This window comes from Balaenoptera ricei, chromosome 1 (genome assembly GCF_028023285.1).
Source record: "Balaenoptera ricei isolate mBalRic1 chromosome 1, mBalRic1.hap2, whole genome shotgun sequence".
Taxonomy (NCBI): Eukaryota; Metazoa; Chordata; class Mammalia; order Artiodactyla; family Balaenopteridae; genus Balaenoptera; species Balaenoptera ricei.
In genome coordinates, this window is record NC_082639.1 from 107,677,620 (window position 1) to 107,694,968 (window position 17,349).

Sequence of the window (17,349 nt, forward strand, 5' to 3'; positions counted from 1 at the left end):
ACTTTTTCCAACAAAACTGTGAGGTGCTTAAGGGCAGGAACCACATACTCCTCAGTATCACCTCCAGGACATTCAGCTGAGAGAACCTTGTATGTCTGCAGGAAGTATTCAGTTACACTTAATTGTGTTAGGCCTCAATTTACAAATCAGGCATGACGGATAACAAATCAGTCTAAAAAGATCAACAACTTTCCCTCCATGTATCAAACTAAGGCTTAGAAAAACACCTAAAAAAAGTCTGTCAATGATCCCTTTTCAAGAGCACTTTGAAGTGAGGACTTGAGATGGTAAGAAGAAAAGACATAAAAAGTTGTGGAAAAGTTAGACTGTTTTCTCACTACTAAAGGCAAACAGTGAACAGCAACTTAAAGATCAGAAGAGCTGAGGCCACATTGTTCAATAGGACATCACATTCAACATGTCACTGGTCACACACATACTGGCTGAATTCCAGACTCCTTCTCTGTGGTAAGGGAGCATTCTGGAGGCTCTGATGTCCGCTGACAAAAAAACAAGGCACCTGCTCTTCTCAGCACTGAAGTATGGCAAAAAGCACACAGACACAAACACACCAAATCAGCAAGCAAAACTAAAACAGCATGTAGATGACACTGCAACTCTGAAGTTGGGGGTCGGGCAAAGAGAGAAGAAAAGAAAATGCTGCAAAAGCCTGAAAAAGCACAACCTCTGGGTGGAAAAGGTTAAAATAACTTGTAGGCACTTTTCACTGGATTCCGTTTGTGTTTCCAAGAAATAAGACATACAGACACACTTTAGTAGGCTTTCTTACAGATTGTATGAGCCACTATAAACACTGAGGGAAGTTGTTAGACAGGCACCCTGTCTTAAGGCTGAACACAGATACTTCTAAGGAAAAGAACAACCATAACTAGTTCTAAAAATGGTTGGCCAAAGGTAGGATTAACATTCACCCTGGTGGGTCTCCCTGTGGTAGCTATAACCCAACCCCAAGCAGCCTGTGCGATCGGGGTGCTGTAGCTGGCTAGGATGCTGCAGAAGCACTTTTTGTCACAGCCATAGCGCTACCTCTCTAGGGGCTAACACAGGCTGGCAGATAGTGGTGAAAACCAATTTTACATCAGATGGTGCGGTCCCCAGCATTCTGTCCTAGATCTTTCCTATTAAGTGAAGAGATAGAACGGGGGAGGAGGGGTGGGTAAGGCAGGTGGTGCTAAAGACACTGGCAGCATGACAACCAAAATAAGCAAGCTGAAACAGTATGTTCTGCCTTCTTCCTAAAGCCATTTCCTTCAACAGTGATAGGGAGCGCAGGCAGTCTGCAAGTCATTAGTACACGGCTGTTTTCACTTTCACAAGAACGCTGGAAACCCCTGAATAGCAAAATCCCCCTCTACATCCCAGTTACCTTCCAACCCTCTCTTTCTTTCCGTGCTTTCTTTCTCCTTTCTTCCCTAGAGACACCGAATAAGGACAATCCTCAGCAATCCGCTATTTTGCTTCAGTGAGGATGGGGGAGGGGAGGAGCTGGCGAAAAGTGGAAAAGGAAATAGAGAAAGGTGAGAAGCAACAGCGGAAAGAGTATCGAGTGGGGGAAAAAGAGAGGTCATCATGGGAAGGAGACAAGGTGAAGAAGAGTGCAAGAAAATTGAGGGAATGTCAGAAGAGAACTTGCTAAAGACCAAAAAAAAAAAAAAAAAAAAAAAAAATGGAGGGGTGGCCGGTCAAGAGGGGAGAGAGAGTGAGGGGCAGGTGGAGCATGCGAGAGGGAGTTACGGAGCCAGGACCGGGACGCCCGGGGTTTGGGGCCAGCGACCGGGAGGCAGCAAGTACTTGGGAGACCGATGTCAGGGGAGTCGGGGATGGGCGGGAAGCTTAAGACCCGTTCCGGGATATCGGGACGAGGAATTCAGGCCGATGCCCGAGCGCAGAGGACACAGGACTCTTACCGGTAGTTTGGGGCTGACCTCGCCTTTGCAAAAGTGGCAGAAAAACCGGTGCGCGGCAACCGCGGCACCCGCGCCGGCCCCGGCCGCCGAGGCCTCCGCCATTTTTCTCTTTCGCCGCGGCCGTCCGAGAGGGCAGCCGGCCGGTCGCTCTCCAGGTCGCTACCTCCCAGCTGCTGTCGCCGCCTCTGCCGTCGCCGCCGCTGCTTCCTCAGTGCTGCCAGCCGCTCCAGAGCCCGCGCGCGTCACGTGAGTTCGCCCGGCCCACAGAGGCGGCGGCGCAGACAGCGACCCCGAAGCCCGCCTCCTAGCACCAAGGAGGTGCAGGAAAGAGAGTCCGCTCGCCGCGGCCCGCCCGCCGGCTCCTCAAACACCCCCTCGCCGGTCCTCCAATCTCCCAGCGAGAAGAAAGAAAGAGCGTCCCCGGAAACCACCGAAACGCTGGGGTAGAGCGGCACATGTTTTGCCTCTTTGCCGGTCTTCCTCCGTGGCCGTGCTCCTGCGCGAAAGGACCTTGGGCTCCCCCTCTGCCCGGGCGGCTAGCGGGAGCTGCACGAAGCTGCAGTGGGGAAGTCGGCGGCGTTATGTTGCATTGACCCAGAGGTTAGTGGAAAATGCGGTCTGAACGAGGTGGCCCTGTCTCTGGACTCAGGGACCCAGTCCGGGACAGGAACCTGCGGTAAAGAAGTGAAGAGCCAGGAGCCGGGCTCCTTGGAAATACTTTCCAGGGATGGCAGAGGGTCTGGGGATGCTTCCCCAAAGACCTGTGGATGGGGATAGTGAGACTGAAAGGCAAAGTCTTGGCTTCTGAGGAATTGGGAGAAATAAATGAACAAACCAGTGTTTGATAACACTTGTGATAATAAGGAAGTGATTATACAGTGGACTATGTCTGTTTCTCTTTGTGTATACTTTGTCAAGGAATAGAAATTTCAGAATTAAATACTGCCCTGCCAACAACATACTTCATCCCCTATTTGAAACACCCTGTTGAGAAGCTCTCATTTACCTCTTAGTTTATTTTTCAAAGTTGTCATTGCCTGTTCAGTTCCAATAGTCTGTGAATAGTGGCCTTAATTCTTCCAAACAATGAAGTATAGAATCTAAGGTCTGTGACAGATCGCAAAACCATCTACATCCGATCTTTAAGGAAAACTAGAATCACACATGATCCCATAAAGATAAACTTGATATATAGTCTTCCAGTCTTTTTTTCCATGCATACGTGTGGGGCTATTTTCACAGTAATTGAACTTTTCTCTACATTTTGCTTTGTAATGAACAATTTTCTACACTAATACATATTATACTTTATTGTGAATGTTGGCATAGTATTCCATTATATGAGTATACCATAATTTATTGAAATAATCACTTATGAGGTTGTTTCCACAATATCAGTATTCTAAAGTGACATGTTTTTATTATTCCCTTGGAATAGAATATCCAAAACAAAAGTATTAGGTCAAAGATATGCAAGATTTTAAGGCTCTTGATATATCTACTGTTAAACTGCTCTCCAGAAAGTACCTGAATTTACACTCAGCAGCTCTACTCCCAGCATAAAAGAAAAACTTCCCATCATACCGTCTTTTTCTTTTTTTCCTAGCTCTGAGACTCCTCAGCACAATGACTCAAGCAGAAATTAAACTGTGTTCTTTGTTGCTGCAAGAGCATTTTGGAGAGATCGTAGAAAAAATTGGAGTCCACCTAATCAGAACTGGCAGCCAGCCACTAAGAGTTATTGCCCATGACACAGGAACATCATTGGATCAGGTATGTTTGGATCACAGTAATTTGCTTCCATTTCATTAATTTCTTTAACCTACCTTTGAATATTGTTACTCCCCACCCCACAAAATGGAAAAGAAAGCAAAGTCTGTGCTAGGATCAGAATAGTGTTATTTGGGAGGGGAAAGATGATGAGACATAGTGCCCAGGGTTCTGCTTCTCAAAGTGGCTCATCGTGGCTTCTGAGGCAAATCTTTGCTCCTCCTATGCCATATGCCATACTTCATTTATTCATGAGTCTATTAATTTCAGTACTATGTTTAAGGAATAAGAATAATAGAGGGGGGCTTCCCTGGGCTTCCCTGGTGGCGCTAGTGGTTGAGAATCTGCCTGCCAATGCAGGGGACACGGGTTCAAGCCCTGGTCTGGGAAGATCCCACATGCCGCGGAGCGACTAGGCCTGTGAGCCACAACTACTGAGCCTGCGCGTCTGGAGCCTGTGCTCCGCAACAAGAGAGGCCGCGATAGTGAGAGGCCCGCGCACCGCGATGAAGAGTGGCCCCCACTTGCCGCAACTAGAGAAAGCCCTCGCACAGAAACGAAGACCCAACACAGCCATAAATAATAAATAAATAAAATTTAAGAAAAAAAAAAAAAGAAAAGAATAATAGAGGGGATGGGACTTCCCTGGTGGTGCAGTGGTTAAGAATCTGCCTGCTAATGCCGGGGACATGGGTTCGAGCCCTGGTCCGGGAAGATCCCACATGCCGCGGAGCAACGAAGCCCGTGCGCCACAACTACTGAGCTTGTGCTCTAGACCCCGCGAACCACAACTGCCGAGCCCGCGTGCCACAGCCACTGAAGTCCATGAGCCTAAAGCCCGTGCTCCACAACAAAAGAAGCCACCGCAGTGAGAAGCCCGCGCACCGCAACGAAGAGTAGCCCCCGCTCACCGCAACTAGAGGAAGCCCACATGCAGCAGGAAGACCCAGATGCAGTCAAAAATAAATAAATTAATTAATTAATTTTTTTAAAAAAAGAATAACAGAGGGGAAGTAAATTGTACTTTGAAAGATAAAGATCATAGGAAATATGAGCATCATAGCAAGGACTCTTCCTGATTTCTTCCATTGACATTCGCTTCTTATTAGCTATTCCAATGGAGAGAGAGAAGACACACAGAGATTCCAGCCATCTCCTGATGTTTAGGAAACTGTTGGACAAAAATTGCCAGCAATAATGAGCTGCATCTTCAGATTTTTCTTCTCTTTCTTCTGTGTTTTCTCTAGGTAAAAAAAGCCCTTTGTGTCCTCATCCAGCATAATCTGGTGATCTATCAAGTGCACAAACGTGGTGTGGTAGAGTATGAAGCCCAGTGCAGCCGGGTGTTGCGAATGCTTAGGTATCCCCGGTACATCTATACTGCCAAAACACTGTACAGTGACACTGGAGAGCTGATTGTTGAGGAGCTCCTGTTGAATGGCAAAATGGCAATGTCAGCTGTCGTGAAGAAAGTAGCAGATCGGCTCACAGAGACTATGGAGGGTCAGTACTGTATCCACAGCTGTTAGCAAAAGCATAGATTGGCTGGCTGCAGGAGAGGACCCTTAGCTATCTGAGGCCATCTCACTTGCCTCTTTCCTCCTGTCGTACAGATGGCAAGACCATGGACTATGCTGAGGTCTCAAACACATTTGTGCGACTAGCAGACACACACTTCGTGCAGCGTTGCCCCTTGGTGCCTGCCACTGAGAATTCAGACCCTGGGCCACCGCCACCTGCCCCCACTCTTGTCATCAATGAAAAGGACATGTACCTGGTTCCTAAACTGAGCTTGATAGGTAAGGAATTTTGGCCCCTAGATCTGTGATTTGACCTAATTGTAGATTCTTCCTTAATGATTGTTAAATGAATGACTCAATCAATTAAGCAGTTACCAAGGATTTACTCTATGCCAGATACTGTGGTACAAAGAGATGAAAAAACCATTATGGTCCCTGCCCTTATGGGGCTTAAGTCTAGTATAGGAGGCTTACGTTAATCAAATAGCCTGATGGATATATAACTAACAAACTACAACAAGTACTATGAAGGTAAAATATGGGGTGTTATGAAAATATATAACGGGACCAGATTTACCTGGGGATTTGGGCACATGCTTCTTTGAGAAAGTGGCATTTGAACAAAGATTTGAAGCAGAAGTAGGAGCCAACCAGTGAGGTAAGGTGTGAAGGGGTACAGAGGATAAGCATTTTTGGCAAAGGGAATAGTATGTAGTGAGGAAAAAAATAGGAATTTGAGAAAGTAAAAGAAGATCAGTATAGTTAAAGTACAGTGAGGAAAGGAAAGAGAGCCATAAGTTAAGGTTAGACAGACAGTTAGGGGCTAGATCATGCAAGACCTCGTAAAGCACCTGTTCTTTATCCTAAGAGCAAAGGAAAACTACTAAAGGATTTTAAAGGAAGTAACATGATCTAATTTGCATTTTTAAAATATGTTTCTGTCTGTAGAAAGGATGGGGCAATTTTTCACAAACCAGTGAAAAATTAGACATAGGAGGGGTGAGGAAGACAGAAATCAAGAATGACATCTGTGTGTCTGGCTTGCGTATGTGGGAGGATGATGGTAACATTCACTGTGAAAGGAAGCATTGGAGCAGGAGCAGTCTGAGGGAGAAAGACTATGAATTTCTTTTTGAACTTGTTGAGTTTCAGATGACTTCACCATTAACTTGAATTTCTTGTAGTTCCTCAGTCTCCTCAACATCTCTAACCTAGAGGTAGCTACAGGTGTCTTTGGGATAGAGACACCTGCTTTCACCTTCGGTCATTTCCTGTTATCATATGAGATGTAGCCTAACTGTGCAACTGTTTTGTTTGGCAGGGAAAGGTAAAAGGAGGAGATCATCTGACGAAGATGCAACTGGGGAGCCCAAGGCCAAGAGACCAAAACATACCACAGATAACAAAGAGGTAATGAGGCTTCTTGGTTAGGAGTCCTCACCCTGAGGCAAGCCAGAAAGAGCACTAAGATGACAAGTCCCAAAAGAGCTTAAACGTTCTTGGGTTGAGAAGTAGTAGGATTATGAACTTCATTAAATATTGGCCAGGGATAGACTAACAAAGAGTGAACTCTGTTGCTGTGTCCCTTCTGAGGCTTAACTTACTTCAGTCATTGGACAGAGGTAATAGATTAGGCAGAAAAAGGGCCTAGAAAAAGTGTAAATTGGTCAGTATGACTGGACCATAGAGACCCATGGGGATGAGTGGTGATAAATGAGTTTAGAAAGATACGTATAGGCCTGAGCTCTTGTATTCAAATGCCTTCTCAGCATCCCTGTAAAAATGTCTAATAAGCATCTCAAAAGTAGTATGGCTAAAACAGAGTAATTGATTTCCTGCTCCCAGATATCTACTCCCTCCTAAGCTTTCCTCATCTTAGTTAGGGACACCACCAAGGCCAACCACCTAGGACACCATTTGCTTAGGCCAAAGTCCTAGGAGCCATCTGATCTCACAGTAAAACCTGTCAACCCAATTTCTAAAAATAATTGAAATCCAACTATTTCTTATCGTTTCCACTGCCGTCACCCTAGTCCAAACCATTATCACTGTAATCAAGGCTTTGCCAACACTCTCCTAAGTAGTCTCCCTACCTGCATTCATACCTACTTAAGAGCCAAAATGACTTTCTAAATTGTTCTTTTTAAAAAATCCCAACACATCACTGATTTTTGACTCCTTTAATAGCTTCCCATGACTCTTAGAAGAAATCCAGTTCTTTACTATGGATTATGAAGCCTTACATGAGCTGGGTCTTTACATGATCTGCTGGAGACAAGGCTCTCCAACCTCAGCTCTTCCTACTCTGTCATTCACTATGTTCCAGCTTCTATCTTTTTTTCCGTCCCTCAAATGTATCATACTCTTTCTAGTATTCAGGCTTTCGCCCTTAGGATTTCTTCTGCTTCAAATGCTTTTCCGTCAGATCTTCATGTAGTTGCCTCTTTTTCATCATTCCGATCTCAGGTCAAATGCTACTTTCTTAGAGCTCAAGCACCATTGCCCACCCTCTACTCCAGTCTCTACCACATTTTCCCATTTCATCTTCACAGCATTTCTAAGTAGCTGAAATTACTTGTTATTTGTACAAGTGTTTGTCTCTGTACTCCCAATAGACTATAAACTCTTCAAGGACAGTATCTTGTCCCTGGCACCTGGAATACTCACAAGACATCAATAAATATTTCTTGATTGACTAACTAAGAAATTTGGACTTCATCGTGAAGACAATGGGGAGCCATTGATGAACTTTAGGCAGGTGAATGAAGTGGCTAGATTTACATTTTAGAAATATTACTATAGTACAGTGGTTTATAACTTGTACAACTCCATGGATGCATTTCAGAGAGTCCACCTGTACTATGTGCATTTTTCTATAGAGCACTCCATAGCTTTCTTCAGATTCTTCAGGGGAACTGTGAGCCCAAAAGGTAAAAAAAAGCACTGCTCTATGAGAAATGGGGAGAATGATGCAAAAGGAACAAGATTAAATGCAGAAAACCCAGTTACCCTTTTTTATAGTGTCCACTATATGAAAAAGAAAAATGAAAACCAGTTAGGAGGCTACTGTAGTAATCCAGGTGAGTCAAGATTAGAGCCTGAAATAAGGTAATGACAGTCAGGATAAAGAAAAGTAGACTTCTGGTTAATATAAAGAATAGATAGGGGGCTTCCCTGGTGGCGCAGTGGTTAAGAATCCACCTGCCAATGCAGGGGACATGGGTTCAAGCCCTGGTCCTGGAAGATCTCACATGCCACGGAGCAAATAAGCCCATGCACCACAACTACTGAGCCTGCGCTCTACAGCCCACGAGCCACAACTACTGAAGCCCGCACGCTTAGAGCCCGTGCTCTGCAACGAAGAGTAGCTCCCGCTCACCACAACTAGAGAAAGCCCGCTTGCAGCAACAAAGACCCAACACAGCCAAAAATAAATAAATAAAATAAATTTTAAAAAAAGAATAGATAGAACTGGGTAATTGGATAGTAGATGAAGGAGAGCAAGGGGTTAGGGATGATATTCAAGTTTCTAGCTTAAGAAACTGAGTTGTAGTGTAGTTAGCTGAAAACTTAAAAGAACAGTTTTAAGGCACAGGTGGAAGTAGGCAGTTGAGTCTATGCACCTGGAGCTTAATAGAGAGTTCTAGAATTAAGTAATAGACTTGGAACAGTTGAAACCTTGAGAGAAGATTAAATCACCTAAGTAGAATATGTAGAGTGAAAAGAAAAGAGGGCTGTGGACAGAACCCTGGGGAACACCAGTATTTATAGATAGGATCTGGAAAAGGAGTCTGTGGGGACTGAGGAAGGGTAGCCAGAGTGGTTAGAAGGAGCACCAAGAAAGAATGGTGTCATAAACTCCAAGGGGCCACACAGAGTTAAGGAGAAAATGTCCAACCATGTCATATGCTTTAGAAAGATCAAATAAGATTGGTACTGGACAGTATTCTTTGAACTTAGCAACAGGTTCCTCAGGGACTTTGGCATTTCAGTATAACGGTGGAAATGGGTTGAGTAAATCTGTGGATGGGGATACAGCTGGTATGAACAACTCTTTGAGAAGCTCAAATTTTTTAAAAATAAAGAAATGTGGTGGGGATGTGTGCACCACGCTGAATGAGTTCTGGCCTAATGGCTTCTATTTGCTCTCTGAAATAAGAAGCAAGGTCATCTGCTGAGAGAGAAGGGAGGGGCAAATGGGAGATTTGAGAATACTGGAAAAGAGTTAAAATAGAGAAAGATTCGAGGTAAGCAAAAAGAATCTGTTTGAAGTTGCGGGTTGTGAATTTGTCATTGTGGAGGCACTAAATCCACATGGTTGAATGGTTTTTTCCTCCAACCAATTTAGTTGCTACTATATAGGGAAAGAAACGGCAAACAGTTAAATCCAAGCTTCTCACTAGAAAATGCTTCATTGTATCTAAATGTTTCTCTCTAATCTTTTTCTCCTCCTCAGCCCATTCCAGATGATGGGATTTATTGGCAGGCCAACCTTGACAGATTCCACCAGCACTTCCGTGACCAAGGCATTGTCAGTGCAGTTGCCAACAGGATGGACCAGGTGATATCTAAGTGGGTGGGACAGTGGCTATCAGGAATATTCACTTATTTGCAGATGTGGCCATTGGCATATAGCCAGAGCCAGCACAGCAGAGTGAATTCTGAATTCCAGTTCACTTTTCAAACCCAGACCAGCAGCGAGATCGTGCGGACCATGCTCCGGATGAGTGAGATTACCACTTCCTCTAGTGCCCCCTTCACCCAGCCATTGTCTTCCAACGAGGTGAGCTTCATGTTCTTGTACTGGTTTTCTGACAGACTCTTGGATATAATAATTGTTATACATAGAGCCTGGGATTAGGTTGAGGTCTGAACCTTGAAAGGAAGGGTTTTTGCTATTTGAGGTGGGACGGGGATTATTCTCAGGTGGTAGGTACTGAAATATTTGGTCTCTTGGGAATTCAACCTTTAAAAACCTAAACCATTACCTTAGTCAAAGTATAAGTAATTCTTTTTTTTATTTTTAATTTATTTTATTGAAGTATAGTTGATTTACAATGTTGTGTTAATTTCTGCTGTATAGCAAAGTGATTCAGTTATACATATATACATTCTTTTGCATATTCTTTTCCATTATGGTTTATCACAGGATATTGAATATAGTTCCATGTGCTATACAGTAGGACCTTGTTGTTTATCCATTCTATATATAATAGTTTGCATCTGCTAATCCCAAACTCCCAATCCATTCCTCCCCCACCCACCTACCCCTTGGCAACCATAAGTCTGTTCTCTATGTCTATGAGTCTGTTTCTATTTTGTAGATAAGTTCATTTGTGTCATATTTTAGATTCCACATATAAGTGATACCGTATGGTATTTGTCTTTCTGACTTCATTTAGTATGATAATCTCAAGGTCCATCCATGACTGAGTAGTATTTCATTGTATATATATATAGTATAAGTTATTCTTAATTATTCCAAGAATCCACTGTTTGGAATCTGAGCCTTGGTGCTCAGGACATTATTTGGCCCCTTATATTTGTTTTTTTCAATATATTTTGTATATTTTAAATTTGTTTTAAATGCTTTGTTTATTAAGTTTTGTTTGAAAAATTAATATTCAATATTTCAAATGTTTTATTTGTAATTATACTAATGTTTTGTTTTGTAATTATACTAATATTCATCCACATTAAATATAGTTATTATATTTTTATATTATTAAAATTTTTTTTAACTTACTATATAACAAAATATAAATACAAGTTTTTTTCTGATGACAAAAGTAATTACATGACCTGTATTCAAACAGCATGGAAATGTATAAGTTTTTTAAAGTTGTAGTTCCCCAAACTTTCAGGAATGCCAGGCATGTTCTATATCTTGCAGATGGTAGTCACGTGGGTATATACAATTGTCAATACTCATCAAACTGTACCCTTAAGATCTGTGCTTCTTGTATGTAACGTACCCCAGTTTAAATAAATATATAGTTTTGCATAATCCCAGCCCCAGAGATCCTTGTCAGTAGTTTGGTACATATCTTTATTCAGACTTTTTTATACGTATAGTCTCACATAAATGTAGATATATATATATATCTTTTAACAACAGAAAAAAATAGGGTTATACTCTATGTACTGTTCTAAACTTGCTTCTTTCATATGACCGTGTATGTAAACTTTCTTTTCATGTCAGTATTTTTAGATCTGCCTCATTCTTTATAATGGCCATATCATATTCCACTTAATGGCCATGCTGTACTTTATTTTAATGAATTCCTTATTACTGGACATGCGAATTGTTTCTAGTTTTTTACTCTTACCAACAATGCTGCTGTGTTTTTGGACATTTTTATACTTGTGATATCTAAAATTAGAATATCTTTATTTCAGCAATGTCAGCAATTCTAAGTTCCCAGACCCATTTTCATTGTTTCTTTTGCTCCATAGATTTTCAGATCCCTACCTGTTGGCTATAACATCTCTAAGCAAGTTCTTGATCAGTATCTCACTCTGCTGGCAGATGATCCAGTAAGTCTTTTCTTTCTTTTTTCTGTTGTATTTACTATTAATTTTTGCCTGCTATCAGTCTTCTGTAGCCTCATTCTCTACCTAGCCAGCTCAGACAATTTCTCTACCATCATCTGATAGGAGGGCTTCCTGCTGCAGACTCTTGGCCAGATTTGCTCTTTTGGAAACAGGATCACTGGACTTTCCATTCAGATAACACACGCTCTCTTTTTTTTCTTTTTTTTTAATAGCTTGAGTTTGTTGGAAAGTCTGGCGACAGTGGTGGAGGAATGTATGTCATCAGTATCCTTATGGGTGGTTATTTCCTTTCAGTCAGGCAGCCTGAACTATGAAACAGAATGGTGACTTAGAAAAGATTTGATGATATTTAGTATACTAAGTAAGTTGGAAAATTGAACTAAAACGTTGATGATAAAGAAGTGCAAGGGACTTTTAACTAACCAAATTTTAGTTAAGCAAAACTCTGACTTAAGCACCTTAGTTAATTAAGGTTTCGAAATACTTACATACCGTAAATGAGACTAGTGTGAAAAACAAAATAGTATTTAAGTTTTAAATTAAAGACTCAGGAATAAAACTAAGATCACAATGACCAGGCCAAAACATTACGGAGTAACCTTAACCCTCTACATAAAGACCTACATAAGGCTCTAGGATCTCTAGCCACAGCCACTCTGGAGTCGGTCGTACAAGAGAGGTAAGGGGGTCACCCTGATTGGGGTTGGGGGTCAGATACTTCCTTTCCATACCCCATTTGAACAAGTGACTTGGTCATTATGTCAGTAACCAGTATAGACACACCTTGGCACATCTTGCCCCATTTTCCACTGGACTGCTATGGATCCCATCTACTACAGCACTTTACCCTAAATTCCCTACTGCTTAATTCCCAGTGATGCCAATTAACCAGTCTTCCTAAAGCCTTTACTTACAAATGCAGGAACTGAGGCATTCAAGTGAGTCAGCAGTTGGTGACTCTTATGATTAGCAGTATTGTCATCAATCTGTGGAGTTATGAAGGAATTCTCTGATTGCTGTTCCTCTCTGGTCCTGGCTCCACACATGGAAACCGAACAAGCACCATCTGTGACTAAGAGCTAAAGCTAATCTACGTCGGCATGCCATTTGCTTTCTTTATTCATTTACAGATTTGGGTCTCGCTGTGCCAGAATATTCCGTCTAGTTTTACAAAAGAAACACCTGGAGCAGAAACAGGTAGAAGACTTTGCAATGATTCCAGCAAAGGAGGCAAAGGATATGCTTTATAAGATGCTCTCAGAAAATTTCATATCACTCCAGGTAACAGTAATCACCAACCAGCAGAGCTGACCTAGGATGAGAGAAACTCCTGAATCAAACATTCTGAACCCCAAACAAACCGTATCCAGCTCTGAGACAGAAAAAAAAAAGATTAACAAAGACACAGCAAGCACTTGAAAGATAACTGTGGAGCTTTAACTGGTCTAGTAAAAAAGAGGCATAGCCAAGAAATTACCCCAGAATCACCCTACCCTTTTTTCTTTAATTCCTAGTGCATGTGATTTGTCCTTTCCTCGAGCCTTAAGTTTATTGTAGATTAAATCTATCGGGTCATCACTACATGCAGAGCCGTGTAGTATACCCTATGAGGAAACAGAATGGATTTTGGAGTCAGAATCACAGCTCTGCCTCTTACCCAGTTACACTGAGCAAATTACCTACCATCTTTTTTCACATCTACAAAATGGTGATGGATGGTGGTAACAGAGACAAGATGGTTTGTTGTAAAGATCCAGTACAATCTACCTGGCACATAAGAGTTGCTTAGTAAATGTTAAGTGCCTTCTCTTTCTTCCCCACTCAGGATGTTGACAGTCAAATGGAAAAAACAGGGCAGCCCAACCCTCCATGTGGCTGATTGTACCATAAACACAGATGCTGTATGACTGGGGAAGAGTGAAAGTATAAGTGAAAGAGAGGGCTGAGTAGCTCCAGACGGGACAGGTGTTTACTTTGCCAGTTCTGAAGAAAAGTATAAAGTCTTATTTTTCTTTCTATGGACAAATAGGAAATTCCCAAAACGCCAGACCATGCCCCATCCAGGACCTTCTATTTATATACTGTGAATATCCTGTCAGCTGCCCGAATGTTGCTGCACAGATGCTACAAGGTAACTCCTCCCCAGTCCATCCACAGAGATGTCTCACCCTCATGCCCCCTTTAGCCATTTTGCCTGAGCTGCTTAAATAGAACTGTGTGCATTTCTTGTCTTCTCTCCCCTCAGAGTGTAGCCAACTTGATAGAGAGGAGGCAATTTGAAACCAAAGAAAACAAGTGAGTAACATTTTCAGTTGAGTAATTACATTTTACAAGGCCAAAAGGCTTGTGGGGAAATTTCCTATAGAAGTGGAAACCAACAGAGACAATAACCAGTCTGGTTGCACTGAATTATTGGCTTAGGTTGGCATAAAGATGCATTAGTATACACTTTTCTCGTATGTCCCCAGTGAAATAATTTTGCAGATTAAATTTATGAGCAACGTATACACTGGCACCAAACTTTAAGTACAAATGAGAGGCAGCAAGAGTTTCAGGAGTGAAGTCACATTTCTAATTAAGCTTGTAGAAAATGTCCTTCCTTAGAGAGTGACATTATCCACTTTGACCAGGAACATGGTAAAAGGGGGATCTATGCCCCAGGGCTATGGGATAAAAGAATCTCCAAGGCTAGAGGACATGCCTCAGAGTTGCGTTTGTCTGACAGGCGTCTACTGGAAAAGTCTCAGAGGGTAGAAGCCATCATTGCATCTATGCAGGCTACAGGTGCAGAGGAGGCACAGCTACAAGAAATAGAGGAGATGATCACAGCCCCTGAACGCCAGCAGCTAGAGACCCTGAAACGTAATGTCAACAAGTAAGCATCATAAACTTCAAACGTATGTTTCAAAATACCTTGCAGACAAATCCATCTTGATATCCTGCTACCCCTCCAACTTAAGGTGAGGAAACCGAAACTCACTCTCTTCTTCCCCATCTCAATTAACAGAATTTAATCCACCTATTTCCCTAAGCTAAAAACTCTGAAGACACATTCAGCTTCTCCTCCCTCACCACCCTTCCCCCCACACACACACACTCTCTCATTCACCAAGGCTGCTGATTTTACTTCAATAATGTGTCTCAAATCTGGCCTTTCACCTTGCTTCCCATGCAGGCCCTCCTCACCTCTTTCCCAGACCTTTGCAAATCACCTCCTGCTTCAAACCATTTCTTATAATGCTTTCACAGTTAGTATCTTTAAAGTGATTGACAATATCTCTCTTCTGCTTTAAATGCTATATTGACTCCTTGTTTGCAGTATAAAGACCAGACTCCTTGGCGTAACATATAAGGCCTTTCACAGTCTCATACCAGCCTATCTCTTCATCCTCATTCCTTTCACTGCTCACCATTGACCTTCATAGGGATTGCTTTGAATCTGTAGATCACTCTGCAGAGTATTGCTTTCTTAATGATACTAAATCTTCCAACCCATGAACATGAAAGGTCTTTCCATTTACTTAGATCTTCCTTAGTCTCTTTCAATGAGTTTTGTCGTTTTCGGTATTCAAGTCTAGCACTTTTTTGTTAGATTTATTCCTAAGCAATTGTTTTAGTGTTTTCTTAAATTTCATTCCTGAATTGTTCATTGCTAGTGTATAGAAATAGAATTGATTTTTGTGTTTTGATTTTATATCCTATAATTTTGCTAAATTCATTTATTAGCTGTGGTAGGTTTTTTGTGGATCCTTTGAGCTTTTTCTGTATATAAGATCATGTCATCAGTGAATTAGAAATAGCTTTACTTCTTCCTTTTCAATCTGGATGCCTTTTATTTGTTTTTCTTGTCTAGTTTCCAGACTAGAACTTCCAGTAAAATGTTGAATGGATGTAAAAGCAGACATCTTGTCTTGTTCCTGATCACAGGGGGAAAGCTTTGTCTTTCGCCACGAAGTATGATGCTAGGTGTGGGTTTTTCATAGATGGCTTTTATCAGATTGATGAAGTGTTCCCTTCTATTCCTAATCACTTTAAGCCTCAGCCACTCTCAGCTTCTATTTTAAAACACACTAGGTCCTTTTACACCTGTGCCTTTAACATGTGCTATCTTCCTCCTCATTGCAAGTTAGAATGTAACTTCTCCTGGGACAGAGGCCTTATCTTTTGAATCCTCAGCATTTTCCACAGTACCTGGCACATAAGAGATGCTCAGTAAGTGGGAGGAATGATCTATTGGTTCTCTTGCTTTCCGCCCAGTACTTTCAGGGGTAACCAAGCAATTCTCCATGACCACACCCAGTCCAGCCTCTAATCTTAAATATGCTAATGAATGTTCAGTGTGGGCAAATGCTTTCACTTTTTCATTCAGGTTGGATGCCTGTGAGATCCAGGTGGATGAAACCATCTTCCTGCTGGAGTCATACATCGAGAGCACCATGAAGAGACAATGACCCAGAAGAAGAGTCTTCCTCAGAAGATCTGAGGGGATTGGAAGGAAGAATAAAGGAGGTGCCTAGATGCATTCTTTGCAGTAGGATAAGTTCCAGATTCTTGTACTGAAACCCTCTCTCTATCCCTACCACCCAGAATACACCAGAAACAGTTTGACATATTTTTTTAAGTTTGCTGATCCTGTTTTAGAATCATCACTATACTCTACCCTCATCAAATCTTGGCAGGGGAAAGAACCTTAAATCAACTAGATTAATCGTCTATCAGATGCATCAGTTCCCACCAAGAAGTCAGCTAAGGCTTTGTTTGAACATCCCTGACAGTGAGAAAAACTTCTTCCTAAGCTGTTCATTCCATTTTCAAAAGGCTACACCTGTTCTTTACTTTGTTAAACTGTAATCTTAAACACACACACACACACACACAATGTAGGGAATGTGAAAGACTACCACAGAGGGGGGATAAAAGCTATTTTCAGGGCTAGCAGGTGGATTGGCCCAAGCAGTCACACTAGAATCTATGGATTAAAGTTACATTTGCCAGCTCTGGGCTTCTAACACGTCTGAAATTATGTATGTGAAACACTTAGCACAATGCCTGACATGTGGTAAGCACTCAGTAAATCACTGCCTTCCTCTTCACCATGGTTCCTAAAAACTGGCAATTCTAACTTCTCTCTCCTAGTACCATGGATAGATGACTAATCTAGTTGACATAATGTGTCCCAGCAGCTTCAGTTTCATTTAAAGCAGGTGTTGTTTTATAATCTCTTCAGTTTCCCCTTACCGATGTTAGTTCTAATTCATTAAACATTTGAACGCCAATTAATTGCCAGCCACTATACTAGATATAATATACAAAGATAAATACAATACCATCTCTGCCTTCGAGGCACTTACCATCATTTACTGAGCACCAGTTATGTGCCCAGTATGTCCCCAGGCCTTAGGGATGCAAAGATGAATAGCCTTGAGCATACAGCCTAGTGGAAGGAGACACGTAAGTACAAGGAAGTGTTGGGGGGGGGCTATAGTGGGAAAGTACCATGTACAGAGGCAATGGGGAAAAGGGTCAGGCAGGAAAGGGAGCATAGAGAAGGTGACACAATCTGTATTTTGAAAGGT

General features: G+C 42.1%; 2 protein-coding genes across 5 annotated transcripts in view; one reads left to right on the plus strand and one right to left on the minus strand.

Annotated features, from left to right (window-relative positions):
* RNF115 (ring finger protein 115) overlaps positions 1–2,324 on the minus strand; it is a 59,345-nt gene extending 57,021 nt beyond the window's left edge. Inside the window, exon 1 of one of the 2 annotated variants that reach the window (XM_059929470.1) lies at positions 1,929–2,324. In XM_059929470.1, coding sequence (XP_059785453.1) covers positions 1,929–2,030 — 102 coding nt within the window. In that variant the 5' untranslated portion in view covers positions 2,031–2,324. The remainder of the gene's footprint in view (positions 1–1,928) is intronic. The other variant, XM_059929478.1, reaches the window with a different exon arrangement.
* On the plus strand, positions 1,943–16,782 carry POLR3C (RNA polymerase III subunit C). Of its 3 annotated transcripts, XM_059929380.1 has the most exons (15): positions 1,949–2,528; positions 3,535–3,701; positions 4,946–5,201; positions 5,312–5,497; positions 6,540–6,628; positions 9,675–9,779; positions 9,909–10,001; positions 11,675–11,755; positions 11,986–12,037; positions 12,392–12,452; positions 12,904–13,054; positions 13,803–13,904; positions 14,019–14,068; positions 14,499–14,648; positions 16,143–16,782. In XM_059929380.1, exons 2-15 carry the CDS (start codon positions 3,555–3,557, stop codon positions 16,222–16,224), a joined length of 1,605 nt encoding a protein of 534 aa, XP_059785363.1. In that variant the 5' UTR covers positions 1,949–2,528; positions 3,535–3,554; the 3' UTR covers positions 16,225–16,782. The 3 variants fall into 3 exon arrangements, with proteins under 3 accessions (XP_059785358.1, XP_059785370.1, XP_059785363.1); XM_059929375.1 differs by having other exon boundaries at positions 1,943–2,528; positions 9,675–10,001; XM_059929387.1 differs by lacking the exon at positions 9,675–9,779 and having other exon boundaries at positions 1,944–2,528; positions 9,834–10,001.
* The last annotated feature ends 567 nt before the right edge of the window (positions 16,783–17,349 follow it).

Coding starts and splice junctions, on each gene's coding strand:
- POLR3C (XM_059929375.1), top strand. CDS start 3,555: ATGACTCAAGCAGAAATTAAACTGTGTTCTTTGTTGCTGCAAGAGCAT. Junction 3,702..4,945: donor CAGGAACATCATTGGATCAG/GTATGTTTGGAT, acceptor TGTTTTCTCTAG/GTAAAAAAAGCCCTTTGTGT. Junction 5,202..5,311: donor GCTCACAGAGACTATGGAGG/GTCAGTACTGTA, acceptor CCTGTCGTACAG/ATGGCAAGACCATGGACTAT.